The 16,034-nt window shown below is 38.4% G+C and overlaps 1 protein-coding gene across 3 annotated transcripts in view; it reads right to left on the bottom strand.

Moving 5' to 3' along the window:
* Nucleotides 1–16,034, bottom strand: part of LOC110563726 (contactin-associated protein like 5-1-like) — a 785,262-nt gene that overhangs the window by 14,611 nt on the left and 754,617 nt on the right. For 2 of the 3 annotated variants that reach the window (XM_060371606.1, XM_060371608.1), the window contains one exon: nucleotides 909–1,061. The exons of the other annotated variant lie outside the window; for it this stretch is intronic. In XM_060371606.1, coding sequence (XP_060227589.1) covers nucleotides 909–1,061 — 153 coding nt within the window. The remainder of the gene's footprint in view (nucleotides 1–908; nucleotides 1,062–16,034) is intronic. 3 annotated transcript variants of the gene reach the window in all.

Genomic DNA, 16,034 nt, shown 5'->3' with positions numbered 1-16,034 from the left:
AGAATTGTGTCTCTGTCCCCATCACCATTGATTTATGGATGAACATGATTAACACAAATAAATCACAATGCTTATTAAACCATTTGTTCCACGATGTCAACAAGAGAACAACGATAATAAGGAAATAATGGTGTTAGAAATGAAAGTGGGTCTCACAGAGATGTATCATGATTTTTGTCTCAAGGAAGCTGAGTGGACTGAGTGAGTGAACATTTCTACCTGTATCACTCTTCTTCATTGTGATGACTGGAGACTAACTGGGGACATGCCCATGAACATATCCAAATTCCTAGGGTATTTTTCAGTCTTTATAAGAGATGGAGATGCAATTATTTGGGATTCACAGAAAGAACAAATGTCTCATTTTCGTCAAGACATCTCATTATTTTTTTCTTAAAAGCAGTCATTTGAACAAACTACTGTGATGCAGTTACATAAGAACTGCAACGCATAATGCTCCATATTTTTTCTTAAGGTAAAATAGCTTCAACATAACTAGATGTCCTAACTGGTTATTTTATTATGATAATCCTTGCAGTTTTCAGAAGTGGTGAAGGCATTTTCTTATCGACCAGCATACATTATAATTTTATATTGATTGCTAAATAGTTAAATAGTGCCTTTTTAAACTCTAAACTTATATTATGCTAGCAGCATTAAGGAAAAGATGTAAGGACAGAAAATGAGACAATAATAGCGCCTAGTAATTCTTGTCCTTCTATTTCTCCTCTGATTCTTAAGATTTATTCTCATCCCCTCCCACTGTTTCCCTCTGTTGCATGTGTATGTGTTTGTGTGTGAGTGTGTATGTGTGTGTGTGCTTCTGCATCTGAACATACCATGTGTCTGTGTGTGGGTACCTATAAAAGACAAAAGAAGGAGTCAGATTTTTTTGGAGCAAGAATTACCTTTTTGGCTACTGGGATCCAAGCTAAGTTCTTCTGGAAGAGCAGCTAATGCTCTTAACCATGGAGCCAGATCTCCAGCCTCATTAATTTTTATCCTCATCTTGTTTTTTCCCTCCAACATCAACATTTTAAAAAGCTTGGCACTTGTCTTTTCTTACATGCAAAAAACAATAATGACACATATAACTTCATTTGTGTCCAATATAACACACTGCCACAAACTTAAATAACTTTAATTGTTTGAATTATAAATTCACTATCTTTCATGTCTGTAGGTTGGAAGTTTCACAGAATTCATGGGCTTCAAACCAAAGAGTCAGTGTTGCCAGGTTATGAAACATTTGGAGTAATTATTTTTCTTTTCTTTCTCCAGCTCCTGTCTCCTTCAAGCCATGTGCTATCTTCATTTGTCTGTCTTCATGATAAGCAATGATATTGCATTTCCCTGTGCACTTTTTCATACTTACTTTAACATCTGATTGCTTACCATACCTTCCTAATTTAGTCTTAGAGATCATGGGATTACCAGGCTTTCATCAAAATAATTTAAAGGAATCTGGATTAAAGAAATGGATCAACCATTAAAGTGCTTGCCATGTCAGGTGTGTAGCCATGGGTTGCTAGGGAGTGGGGATGATGTGAGCCACTGATTGGTAGTGAATGGTGGTCAGAATTATATCTCAAAAAACAAGCAAAAGTTAAGAGAAGGGAAGTGTAAACTGGAGAGACATTTTGGTATTGAAAATTTCAAAGCAGTGGAAAGTAGTGTTGTTTATTGGACTATTTCTTCAGAGTCTAAGTCAAAAGTGCTACTTCTAATGCTCCTTTACTTTCAAAAGATTATATTCATTGAAAGGAAGCATTCACTGATCCAAAGAGAGCATCACTATAGCGTTTGTTACAAACCAAAGCTCTTTGTACAAAAATAGGCATACAGAAAAACTGGGTGAAATGTTAGAAAGAAATATTCTTTCTTTGAAAGAAGGCTGTGTGAAATAGTCTTATTTCTGGGCAAGTGTTTATTCTAGACACATATTAAGAATACAGCCCTGAGTGCAGTGCTTAGCCTCGCATCCTGAGCGTAACATTTTAATGCCACGCTTTAAAGATGGAGCTGGTTTCCGCCTTCCACCTTCCCGATGGTGAGTGCTCTCTGTCACAAACAACTCCACATTTGGCTAAGGCCAAGAATCTGGCTTGCTTCCATGTATGTGGACCTATCTGCATTGCCCACATGGCATGCTGGGGTTGGCTACCCAGAGGCTATTTAAGCTGTGGGCTGGCTTTCCCCGGGGTCAGATGATTGTTCAAGGTTCCTGAATAAACTGCATTGAAAAAAAAAAAAGAATACAGCCAATAAGAGGTTTCAGAAAAAGAATTGAAAGGAGAATTGCTTTGCCGGTTTGCAGGTTTGTGAGAGGACTCAGTGGATTAAAAACGTTTATGTATGATGAGCCAATATCTATCTAAAAACCCAACAGTGGAAAAAGAGACTCAAATGCATATGCATGCATTTGTACATGTGCTAGCATGGTTGAGAACTCTCACATGCTTGTGCACACGTGCACGTGAGTGCACACACACACACACACACACACACACACACCAACATACATTATTTGAGGAACTGGGTAATATTTATCTGATGCTTACAAAAATGAAATAATTAAAAAAAAACACAAAACAAAACAAGAACCATAAAAGACAATTTAAAATATTTTTACCTCTCAAAGTATTATTTACTGGTAAGTAGTTAAGAATAATTACTCTTTCCATGTAAATGAAAAGATTCAAATTTTCAGAATTTAGTGCTCATTGATTAGCCACTACACGACACAGTAATTTTTTTTTTAACTTTTAAAAGATTATATTTTGTTCTTAGTTCTGTGCATGTGTATGTTAGGAATTTACTTCAAAAGCCTGTATCATAATTTTAAAATAAAAAAGGATGAATTTCTTGATATATTTCACCTACCAAAGTTAAATCAAGATTAGAAAAATCGTTTAAACAGTCCTGTATCCCCTAAGGAAATAGAAGCAGTCATCAAAATATCCCATTCAAAAAAAGACGAGGCTTAGATGGTTTTAGTCCAGAATTCTATGAGACATTAAAAGAAGAGCTAACACCAATATTCTACAAACTATTTCACAAAATAGAATCCAAAGGTACACTGCCAAACTCATTCTATGAAGCCACAGTCAGTCTTCTATCTAAATCACACAAAGATTCAACAAAGAGAGAATTTCCAACCAGTTTCACTCATGAACATCGATGCAAAAATACTCACAAACCGAATTCAAAAACACATCAAATACATCATCTACTATGATGAAGTAGGCTTCATCCAGGAATGCAGGGATGGTTCAACATAAAAAAATCCATCAATGTAATCCACCGAAGAAAACAACAGAATGAAAAAATAATCACATGATCATCTCATTAGATGCAGAAAAAGTGTTTGGCAAAATCTAACATCCCTTCATGATAAAAGTCTTGCAGAAATCAGGGATACAAGTATCATACCTAAACGTAATAAATGCTATATACAGCAAGTGGAGAGAAACACAAATTAATTCTACTAAAATTCTGCTGAATGACAAGGTTACCTACTCTCTCCACACCTCTTTAATATAGTAATTGACGTTCTACCTAGAGTAATAAAACAACTAAGGAAAATCAAGGGGATACAAATTGGGAAGGAAGTCAAAGTATCACTATTTGCAGATGATATGATAGTGTACCTAAGAAACCCCAAAAATTCCACTAGAGAACTCTTACAGATGATAAACAGCTTTATCAAAGTGGTAAGATAAAAGATTAATTTTTTAAAAAGTCAGTAGACCTCCTGTACACAAATGGCAAATGGTCTGAGAAAGAAATTGGGGAAAGTACATCTTTCACAAAAGCCACAAATAATATAAAGTATCTTGGTGTAACTATAACCAAGCAAGTCAAAGACCTGTATAACAAGAACTTCAAGTGTCTGAAGAAAAAAATTACAGAAGATATCAGAAGATGGAAAACTGTCCCTTGCTTATGGATTCATAAAATTAACATAGTAAAAATGAGCATCTTACCAAAATCAACTTACAGATTCAATGCAACCCCCATCAACATACCAACAGATTCTTTACAGACCTTGAAAGAACAAGGTCTGTAAACTTCATATGGAAAAATAACAAAGCCAGTATAGCTAAAACAATCTTATACAACAATAAAAGAACTTCTGGAGGTATCACCATCCCTGACTTCAAGGTATACTACAAAGCATTAGTGTAAAAAATAAATAATAAAAAAGGCATGGTACTGGCATAAAAATAGACTGGTTGAACAATGGGATTGAATGGAAGAACAAGAAATAAACTCACATAGATATGGTAACTTGATTTTTGACAAAGGAGCCAAAACTATACAATGGGAAAAAGATACCGTCTTCAACAAATGGTGTCAACAACTGATGTCTACATGTAGAAAAATGAAAATAGATCCATATTTATCTCCCTTTACAAAACTCAAATCCAAGCGGATGAAAGACCTCAGTATAAACCAGATACACCAAATTTATTAGAAGACAAAGTGGAAAAGAGTCTTGAACTCACTGATACAGGAAACAACTTCCTGAACAGAATACCAACAGCTCAGGCTCTAAGATCAGCAATTAATAAATGATCCCTCATGAAACTTAAATGCTTCTGCAAGGCAAAGGGTAGTGTCAATAGAATGAAATGACTGTCTATAGATTGGGAAAAGATCTTCACCAAACCCACATTCAACAAAAGGCTAATATACAAAATATATAATTAATTCAAGAAATCAAACACCAATGAACAAAATAACCCAATCAAATAAGGGGGCACAGAACTTAACAGAGTGTTCTCAACAGAGGAATTTCGAATAGCTGAGAAGGACTTAAGAAAATGCTCATCAGAGCATTCCTTAGTCATCAGAGAAATGCAAACCAAAATGATTTTGAGATTCATCTCACACCAGTCAGAAAGGCTAAGATCAAAAATCTAAGTCACACCATATGCGGGGGAGGGTGTGGAGAAAATGGAACCATCATCCATTGGTGGTGGGAGGGTAAACTTGTACAACTTTGGAAATCTATCCAACACTTTCTCAGAAAATTGGGAATAGCTTTACCTGAAGACCCAGCTATACCACTTCTGGGAATATACCCAAAAGATGTGTCACCATACAACAAGGACACTTGCACAACTATGTTCATGGTAGCTTTATTAAAAAACAAACAAACAAACAAACAACACCAGAATCTAGAAATAATTGATGTCTCTCAATATCTAGATGAATAAAGAAACTATGGCACATTTACACAATGGAATACTACTCAGCTATTAAAAACAAAAAAATCGAGCTGGAGAGATGGCTCAGAAGTTAACAGCACTGGCTGCTCTTCCAAAGGCCCTGAGTTCAATTCCCAGCAACCACATTAGAAAGAAACAAAGATTGACAGGAACTCAATGACAGGCTCTTTGACCTCCCCACCCCCCAAGGGAGGAGCAGCCCTGCTAGGCCACAGAGGAGGACTTTGCAGCCAGTCCTGAAGATACCTGATAAAACAGGGCCAAATGAAAGGTGAGGAGGCCCTCCTGAATCAGTGGACTTGGAAAGGGGCAGGGAGGAGATGAGGGAGGGAGAGAGGGTTTGGGAGAGAATGAGGGAGCAGATACAGCTGGGATACAGAGTTAATAAAATGAAACTAATAATAAAAAAAGAAAAGAAAAGGAAAGAAAGAAAGAAAGAAAGAAAGAAAGAAAGAAAGAAACGAAATTATGAAATTTTCAGGAAAATCAATGTATCTATAAAAGAGCATCCTGAGTGAGGTAACCCAGACCCAGAGAAACACACACGGCAGGTACTTACTTTTATGTGGATTTTAGTCATGTGGTACAGGATAAGCATACTACAAGGCACAGATCCAAAGAAGATAAGTAACATGGAGGATCCAAGGAAGGATGCATAAATCTCACTCAAAGGGATAGATAGAATAGATATACCAACATAGTGACTGAAGAGAGGGAACAAGGTAGGAGAGAGGTAGCAGAGAGATAAGAGGGTGGAGATTGGACCTGGTGAGAGTGAGTGAAAGAGGAATGATGGCCTATAGAGAAAAGAGAAATTAAGGGTGGGAGTATCCTGTGACAGGCTGGAGACCTATATCTGTGTAGGCTTCTGGGAGGATATGATGGGTACTCAAGCAGGGACTCCTAGTAGTAAAGGCCATAGAGAGTGAAGAGGATACCCACTAACTAGACTAGACTCCTAGCAGAGGGCAGGGAACACCAATCCACCTAAAAAATCTTCAACCCTAAATTTGCTCTGCCAACTAGATGTGCAGGGATAAAGATATAGCAGGTAGAGCAGATATTGAGGGAATGCCCAACCAACGCCTGGCCCAACCAAACACACACCCTATTGGAGAGTGCAAACTCCTGACATTATGAAGGATACTCTCTTAAATTTGCCAACAGGAGCCTGACAGAGATGTCCTCGGAGAGTTGCTACCCAGCAGTGCCTCAAAACAGATGAGGAGACTCACAGTCAAACAATGTACAAGGCATAGGGAGTCTTGTGAAAAGGTGGGAGGAAAAACAAAGGGAGCTGGAAGTGACAGGAGCTCCACAGAGTCAACTAACCTGGTTCCAGATGTGCTTGCTGAGACTGAAGCATCAATCAAGGACCATGCATGAAAGGGACCTAGGTCCCCTAAAAAGATGTAGCAGATGGGCAGCTTAGGCCTCACATGGGTCCTCTGGTAAGGGAAGTGGGGACTGCATCAGACACAGACTCACTTGTTAACTTTCTTATCACTTTCCCCTGTCAGGACTATCTTGCCAGGCTGCAGGGTAGAACAGGCTCAGTCCTGATGTGAGTTTATGTGCTATGGTGGATGGAAAGGAAGCTCCTCTTTCCTTGGGAAAAGGGGAGGGGGGAGAGAAAGGTAGGGAAGGGGAGACTGGAGGAGGAGGAGTAATGGAGCAACAACAAGGTTGCTAAGAGAATTTAAAAGTTATTTTTAATGAGAAAAAATATTTTATTTATTTTATTTTTTATTTTAATTTTTAATTCTGTACGTGTGTGAGTGTGTGTGTGTGTCTGTGTCTGTGTGTGTTTATATGTGCAGACAGGTGCAGTGCCTACAGAAGCCAGAAGATGGCATCAGATCTCCAGGAGCTGTTGTAAATTTTACATTAAATATGTAATTTATCACAAAACTAAGAAAAACTCAAATATTTGGTCAAATACTTCACAATTCACTGAACTCTGTATTAAAGCTATGATACACTTTGTAATACTTTTATTTCAGTGGTTAGGTTATCATTGAGCTAGGTTCAGAAGTAGGTAGGTGAGGGAACTATTTGATGTCCTGAGCTGAAGAAGCAAAATCAAAGGCATCTTTAACAGATAAACTGTCTTCTCACAAGCATGCAGCATGGAGATCTAAAACCCTCCACAAAAATATGCCAGATTCATACGCTGTTCCCAAGATCTCCTAGTAGACATGACTTTTATGCAAGCAAAGGAGTACCACAAAGTTCCTTTTTGTAACACATGTACTACTTTGGGAACCTCAGGAATCTACAAAGGAAAAACTGTATATCTAACTCTTTATTGGGAATAGACTGAGTTTTTATCTCTGAACTCACTTTAATTACTAACAAATAACAGCTTATTTTTTCCTTCCCTGTAATGCTAATGGGGAAGCAACTGATACAATACAGGGAGGACACTGGATGGACCTAAGCAGATAAATTTTGCTGTACAGATGACCTTTCTTTTTTCCAATCTTTGAGTGTGCACTGTTAGCCAATAGTCATTGTATCTGCCACAGAAAGTGTGGGGGAGAAAAACTTCGAAGTCTTAGCTGGGTGTCCGTAAATACATATTTTGGTTGATAATATATTTGTTTACATGCTCTCAAACACATTTATGTTGCCCATCAGGCTATAGTCATATGTTATGGAAGGATCAAATCAGGCTATTTAATATCTTTATTATGGTGGGGGAGGTAGCTTTGTACATATGAGTGTTTATCACACACACCTGAGGGCTTGTGTTTGAATTCCCAAAGTTCAACATAAAAGAGGCTGGACTTGACAGCCTGTGCCTGTAACATGAAAATTTGGTGTTTTACATGCACAGATCCTGGGAGCTCCCAGGTTAGTTAGTGTAGCATGAATCAAGATTTTGGCTCAGTGAGAGACTGTCTCAAAGGGATTAGGTGGGGAAATATGTAGGAAATATCTTTCTCTGACCTCCACATGCCTATTTGAGTGCACACATACACACATAATACACATACAAACACACTACATGTATATGAATATATTCATATCTCATATTCCTCTCTTTATTTGATGATAAGAACACTTAAAATACATTCTGTTAGTTCTTTCAAATCAATAACACATCTTCTTTGTGGATCTCTTTACTCATTTGTTTGTTTATTTGAGACAGGGTCTCAGTAGACAGTTCAAACTAGCTTCGAACCGAATTTTCCTGCCACAACTTCACAGTTGCTCAGATGATAGGCATGTGTCAAACCACCTCTCTTGCAACATAGTTTCATTAACTGTAATCACTACAACATACAAGAGAATTTTTGAACTTACTCTCCATCACCAAAATTTTGGGTTTTGATTAACATCTCTCCATAGAAAATGCATGTTATTAATGGTGTAATGTTAGACAGGCTATTATCTTCATTGCTTCCATTATCTGTCAGTTCCAGACTCCTAATTTCAAAGTCCATTCAACATATCAAAGAATTGAAATGTACGAGTTAGAATGCTTATTGGAAACATTTATATCCTAAATATTTACCATTGAATAAACATTACTCAAACTTCAAATGATTCACTAGGTAACTTATTAAAGACTAAATTCTTCGGTCATTCTAAAAATTGTATTGTTATTATTTTTGCTATTATTTTTATTCATGGTGTATGTGCATATATGTGGTGTGTGTGTGTGTGTGTGTTGAATGTATACCACCATGTTTGTGAACATGTTCTCAGAAACCAGAAGGTGGCTATGAGTTCCTTATATTGGTTTTGAGCCACCAAACATGCATGCTGGTGACTAAACTGGGGATCTTTTGGAAGAGCAACAAATTCTAACTACTGAGCCCTCTCTCCAGCCCCTTCTTCGGACACTTTGACACCTGACTTTCCATATCAATTCGCTGAGATTTCATAGGTTTTACAAAGCTAAGGAAAGAAGCAAGACACCAATTGTAGCCTGAATGTATAAGGGTCATCATGGTTGTAAGTTCTGACATGGAGAGAGGAACATGACTAATCCAGAAGAACTCTTCAGCAGGTTTAGTGGAATTTTTTTATTGTTCAAAACAGGCTCAGTTCTGGAATGTAACTTGACATTTGTTATATGTCAAAAGTCATTTATCGCTATGCCTTAAAGATGGAGCTGGTTTCTGCCTTCCACCTTCCCGATGGTGAGTGCTCTCTGTCACGAACAACTCCACATTTGGCTAAGGCTGAGGATCTGGCTTACTTCCATGTATGTGGACCTATCTGCATTGCCCACGTGGCACGCCTGGGTTGGCTACCCAGAGGCTATTTAAGCTGTGGGCTGGCTTTCCCCAGGGTCCAAGGATTGTTCAAGGTTCCTGAATAAACTGCATTGAAAAAAATAAAAATAAAAAATAAAAAAATCTCACTCTGAAAAAAAAAAGTCATTTATCATATCTGAATCCCTTAAGCCAGGCAAGGCTACATGACCCTGGCTTATAAAAGTAAAGCGTTGTACCAGGATAAAATATGAGTAAGGGGAACTGTTGTAAATGGAGACATGAGCAGAGAATACAAGCAAAGTTGTTTTACCTCTAAAGTTCACTGTAGCTGGAACCAACTGAAACTTTAACTAGATAAAATGTCCAGCATTAGTGCTAGGAAGATGACTCAGCCTAATCTGAGTTCAAATCCCCAGTATCAGCAAAAGGCTTGGGCATGAACACATGTAACTCCATCTTTGAGATGTGAGTAAGGAGCAGGTGGAGACAGGAAAATTGATGGGTATTTCTTTCTGAAAGCTTGCTTCATGTTCTTTTTCTTTTCTTTTCTTTTCTTTTCTTTTCTTTTCTTTTCTTCTTTTATGTTTTATATTAATTACAGTTTATTCACTTCGTATCCCAGCTGTATCCCCCTCTCAATCCCTCCCAATCTCATCCTCCCTCCCTCATCTCTTCCCAAGCCCCTCTCCAAGTCCACTGATAGGGGAGGTCCTCTTCCCCTTCCATCTGACCCTAGCTTACCAGGTCTCATCAGTACTGACTGCATTGTCTTCTGTGGCCTTGCAAGGCTGCTCTCCCATTAGGGGGAGGTGGTCAAAGAGCCAGCCACTGAGTTCAGTATCCAAGTGAGTTCCCTAGTAATGAAAACAGGGACTGTCTCTTACATGAACTCAGTGCTCCAGGTTCTTTGACACTCTATCTCAAGGAAGTAAGTTGTAGAAAGTGGTAGAGAAGGATGCTCAAACACTGCTCTCTGCATATCTTCCCCATCTATCTAACAAGTAATGGTTTCAGATGACACATCTTACAGGAGAGAGATGATGCAGTCAGAAGACAAAAGGGAATGCTTGCCCATCTGGGCAGGGGATGACATAGCATGCAAAATGATCACCCAGAAAAAGGAATACATTCTATTTCAAAATCTTTGTGAAAGCAATAGGCTGATGTGAAGAGCTTTGGGTCCTTAACCCATCCAATGAAGTAAAGAACCCTAACACTGAACATCCTCAGTGAATATGTCTTTCTCCTCCACAAGAAGATTGGAGTGGATGTGTTCTGGGTAGATGAGGTAAATCCGATGAAGGTAAGTGTATGGATATGATCATATTCCATTCTATACACATATGACGTTCTCTAGGATAGAGGAAAATCATACTAATATAAAAACCAAGTTCTCCCTTGGTTATAATAAAATGCTTGTATAGTAAAAATTAGGTTGTATAAAACTAAACCATTCATGGAAACTGAAAATAAGAAAAACATTTAGACTTTAAAATATTCAATTAGGCAATTATGGAATACATGGCCCATGACTCACAGTTTCAGATGCACTAGTGTGGTGCAGCTCTTTCCTTTTTGAAACACTTTTTTTAAATTTTATAAATTTATATTTCTTCATTTCATATCCCTTTCATTGCCTTCTTCTTTCTCCTCTCCTGGTTCCACCTTCCCTTGCTGTTCCTCCTATGCACCCTCCCCTACTCTTCAGAGAAAGTGACCCACCCCCCATCAACCCACCCCAGCATAACAAGCTGCATCTGACCTGAGTACATTCTTTTTCCATTTGAGTTTGCCCCACTAGGGGAAAGTGATCAAAAAGCAGGCATCAGAATCCATGTCAGAGTCAGCCCTCATTCCCCTTACTAGGAAAACTATATGAGGACCAATCTGCCCATGGGATACAACTGTGTACATAGTCCTTGGTTGGTCCTTCAGTCTCCACAGGCCACCGCTGGACCCTGGGTAGTTGGTTCTGGTGGTCTTCTTGTGGAGCGCCCCTCTGGGTCTGTCTTTCCTTCCCCCTCCACTCTTCCACAAGACTCTCTGCACTCCACCCAACCTGTGGTTGTGGGTCTCTGTATATGTTTCTATCAGGTGCTGGACAGAGCAACTCAGAGGACAGCTATGTTAGGCTCCTGTATTCAAGCATAGCAGAGTATCCTTAATCTGAGTATCTACCCAGAGAGCAGGAACTACAAGCCATCAACTATATGAGCTGACTCCAAAATGCCAGCTTCCATTTGTGTTTCCCTTGAGACAGGAGGAGATCCCAGCACCCAGACACTCACAGATCCATCCTCAGACTTCCTGGCTAATCTGCCACCCAGGGACCACTCTGGATTCCAGAGATACTAAGATCCAGGCAACAGTTAACAGCTCTACCAGCCCTATCAGCTCTACCAGCTGCTCTGAACAGATTCATACAAGGTAAACACCCACACCCTAATCCTGCTGCCTATAGGTCTATTTGGAACACAACCAGGAGAGAAAAATTACAAGCATATCACAGAGATCTAGCCTCCAGCACACAACCCAGGCAAGGCTTCACCTCTATATCTGAAAATCCCAGCTGGTTGTAAGAATAACCAGCTAATGCCAGCAACAGGCAGATGGCTAAAGGCTAGCGTATGAACACAATCAACAAAAACCATGGCAATATGGCTCCACCAGAACCCTCAACAAACACTGGATATCCTATTTGAAACATGCTTTTTTTCTGTTTTTGTTTTTTGTTTTTTTCCTGTAGGAAGCTCCTTGAGTCTCAGGACTTAAATAAAGCTCACCAGGCTCAGAAAGCAAAATACTTCAAGTTTCTAGGAAGTTCCTGAAACTTGTAAGATTCACAAGATAATAATCGCCCAGGCAAGGAGATGTTCCAACCAGTTAATCTCCATGAAAACTGTACAAAGAGCATAGAAGTTTCTTGAGTCATCATTCTGGATGGGGTGGCCTTTTCAGTGTTTCAGCTACCTTTCAGTCTTGTAATCCTATCTGAGGTAAATAGAAGTTTGTTTCCCTCTCACAGGAAGTCTCACAACTGGCTTAAGAAGATTTTCTTGGAATGAATGTAATTGAGCTGATGGATTTGTTCTTGTATTTTCTGTTGCTGTGATAAACCAAAACAACCTGGGAAAGAAAGGTTTTAATTGGATTATCCATCAGAGTCACTACCCATCACTGAGGGAAATCCGGGCAGGAACTCAAGTCAGGAATCCATTCTCTCATGCTTTCTGACTCATTCTCAGCTAAATTTTAGATAGAGCCCAGAATGGAATGGTGTCATCCACAATAGGCTGGGCCATCCTATTTAAATTACCAGGCAAGAAAATGTCTTATAAGTATGAATACAGGCCAGTATGATCTTGGCAATCTTCCAAGTGAGTCTTTCTCTGATGACTCTGGACTGTGTTCACTTGACTACTGAAACTAACTAGGGCAGTGGTTATAACATGGACCAAAATGTTAGAATTCTTAAGAAATGAAGCAAATCATGTAAAAGGCAGAAAAGAAGAACATACAAAGAAGAATCAGTCAGGCAAAAGGTAATTTTGGAGACATAATTAGAAGCCACATAGAGATGAGATTCCCTAGCTTCCAAGGCATGATTTTTTTATATATAATTTTTTATGTATTAAAATTTATTCACTTTTTATCTCAGCTATAGCCCTACTCTCATTCTCTCCCGATCCCACATTCCCTCCCTCCCTCATTTCCTCCCATAATTCTTCCCCAGTCCACTGATAGTGGAGGACCTCCTTCCCTTCCATCTGATCCTTGCCTATCAGGGCTTGTCAGGATGGTCTTTTATATTCTTCCTCTGTGGCCTGGTCAGGCTGCTCCCCCATCATGGGGAGGTGATCAAAGAGCCAGAAACTGAGTTCAAGTCAGAGACGACAGCTCCTGCTCCCTTTACTAGGGTACCCATTTGGAGACTGAGCTGCCACTGCTACCTCTGTGCAGAGGGTCCAGGTTATCTCCATGAATGGTCCTTGGTTGGAGTATCAGTCTCTCAAAAGAAACATAGGCCCAGATTTTTGGTTCTGTTGTTCTCCTTGTGGAGCTCCATATCCTTCCAGCTCTTTCAATCTTGCTCTTCTTTCATAAGATTCCCTTCATTCTGCCAAAAGTTTGGCTGAGTCTCAGCATCTCTTTAATACCCTACTGGGTAGAGTCTTTCAGAGGCCCTCTGTGGTAGGTGCCTGTCTTGTTCCTTATTTTCACCTTCTTCCAAAGTCTATCCCATTTGCCTTTCTGAATGAAGATTGAGCATTTTACCCAAGGTCCTCCTTCTTGCTTAGCTTCTTTAGGTGTACATATTTCAGTATCATTATCCTATGTTATTTCTATTATCTACTTATAAGTGAGTATATACCATGTGTGTCTTTCTGCTTCTGGGAGAGCTCACTCAGGATGATTCTTTTCTAGTTCCCACCATTTGCCTGTAAATTTCATGATTTCCTTGTTTTTAATTGCTGAGTAGTTTTCCATTGTGTAAATGTATCACAATCTCTGTATCCATTCCTTAACTGAGGAACATCTGGGTTATTTTCAGATTTCGGCTCTTACAAATAAAGCTGCTAGAACATGGTTGAACAAATGTCCTTCTTGTATACTTGAACATCTTTTGGATATATCCAAGGAATGATTCTTCCACTTCTTCATTGCACTGATTTCATTTCACCATAATGTCTATCTTTTCCTTTTTAGAAGAAGTTGTCCTCCTCAGTTCTCCCAAGCCTCTATATGAAGAACAACATTTCCTTAATCCCAGTAATCAGAAATAATGAGAAATCCCAAGAAGTGCTTTCTAATTTCAACAATAATGCAGCCTCATGAGAAACATTGATATCAGTTTATCTAAAATGTTTTAAATCCAGCTGATTAAAAAAAAAACATGGATTTTTTGCTTTCACATTCATACTAAAGATATGTCACCTGGAACTTTATTCAATGAGAAAAGTTCTGTTATTTTTTATTATTATTTTCATTTTTATTTATTCATTTTACATCATGGTCATAGCCCAGTCCCTTCTTGCCTCCCAGTTCCATTCTCCCTTCCTGTTTCCCCTATCCACCTTCCCCTACTCCTCAGGGAAAGGGAGCTCCCACCCCTCACCCCAGCATATCAAGTTGAATCAGGACTGGGCATATTTTCTTCCCCTGTGGACTGACAAGGTATCCCCACCAGGGGAAAGGTTTCAAAAAGCAGGAAAAAGAATTCTTGTAAAACAGGTCTTTGACTTGCTTGGAATTACACCAAGATATCTTGTATTATTTGTGGCTATTGTGAACGGTGTTGTTTATCTACTTTTCTTCTCAGCTCATTTGTCATATGTATACAGGAGTGCTGCTGACTTTCTTTTGAGTCAACTTTGTATCCAGCCACCTTGCTGAAGGTATTTGTCAACTGTAGGAGTTCTCTGGTAGAATTTTTAGGGTCACTTAGGTATACTATCATATCATCTGCAAATAGTGATACTTTGAATTATTCCTTTCAGATTTGAATCCCCTTGATCTCCTTTAGTTGTCTTATTATTCTAGCTAAGTCTTCAACTACTATATTGAAGAGATAGGGAGAGAGTGGGCAGCCTTGTCTTTCCCTGATTTCAGTGGAATTGATTTAAGTTTCTCTCCTTTTAATTTGATGATGGCTTTAGGCTTGCTATATATTGTCTTTATTATGTTTAGGTATGTGCCTTGTATCCATGATCTTCCCAAGACTTTTATCATGTAGGGGTATTGTATTTTGTCAAAGGCTTTTCCAGCATCTAATGAGATGATCATGTTTTTTTTTTTTTCCTTTCTGCTTGTTTATAAGGTGAATTATATTGATAGATTTCTATATATTGAACCACCCCTGCAAGCCTGTGTTATAACCTATTTGATCATGGTGGATGATATGTTTGATATGTTCTTGGAGTCAGTTTGGGAGGATTTTATTGAGTGTTTTTCATCAATGTTCATAGGGGAAATTGGTATGAAATTATCTTTCTTTGTTGTGTCTTTGTGTAGTTTAGGTATCAGGGTGACTGTGTCCTCATGGAATGAATTAATTTAACAATGTTCCTTCAGTTTATGTTTTGTAGAATAGTTTGAGGAATATTGGTATTAGTTCTTCTTTGAAAGTCTGGTAGAATTCTGTGCTGAAACTATCTAGCCCTTGGCTTTTGTTGTTGTTGTTGTTTTTAGATGGTAGAATTTTAATGACTACTTCCATTTTATTAGTGGTTATAGTACTATTTTACTTGTTTGCCTGATTTTGACTTAACTTTGTTAAGTGAAATCTGTCAAGAAAATTGTCCATTTAATTCAGATTATCCAATTTTGTGGAATATAGAATTTTAAAGTAAGACAATGATTCTTTGGATTTTGTCAGTGTCTATTGTTATACCTCCCTTTTTATTTCTAATTTTATTGATTCGGATATTGTCTCTCTGCCTTTTAGTTAGTTTGGCTCAGGTTTTGTCTATTTTGTTGATTTTCTCAGAGGACCAGTCGCTTGGCATCGTTGATTCTTTGTATTGCTTTCTTTGTTTCTAATTTATTGATTTCAGCCCCAAATTTGATTATT

Source organism: Meriones unguiculatus, chromosome 18 (assembly GCF_030254825.1).
Source record: "Meriones unguiculatus strain TT.TT164.6M chromosome 18, Bangor_MerUng_6.1, whole genome shotgun sequence".
In the NCBI taxonomy this organism is placed as follows: domain Eukaryota; kingdom Metazoa; phylum Chordata; class Mammalia; order Rodentia; family Muridae; genus Meriones; species Meriones unguiculatus.
The sequence above is the reverse complement of the archived record's forward strand: the minus strand, read 5'-3'. Positions and strand labels throughout refer to the sequence as shown.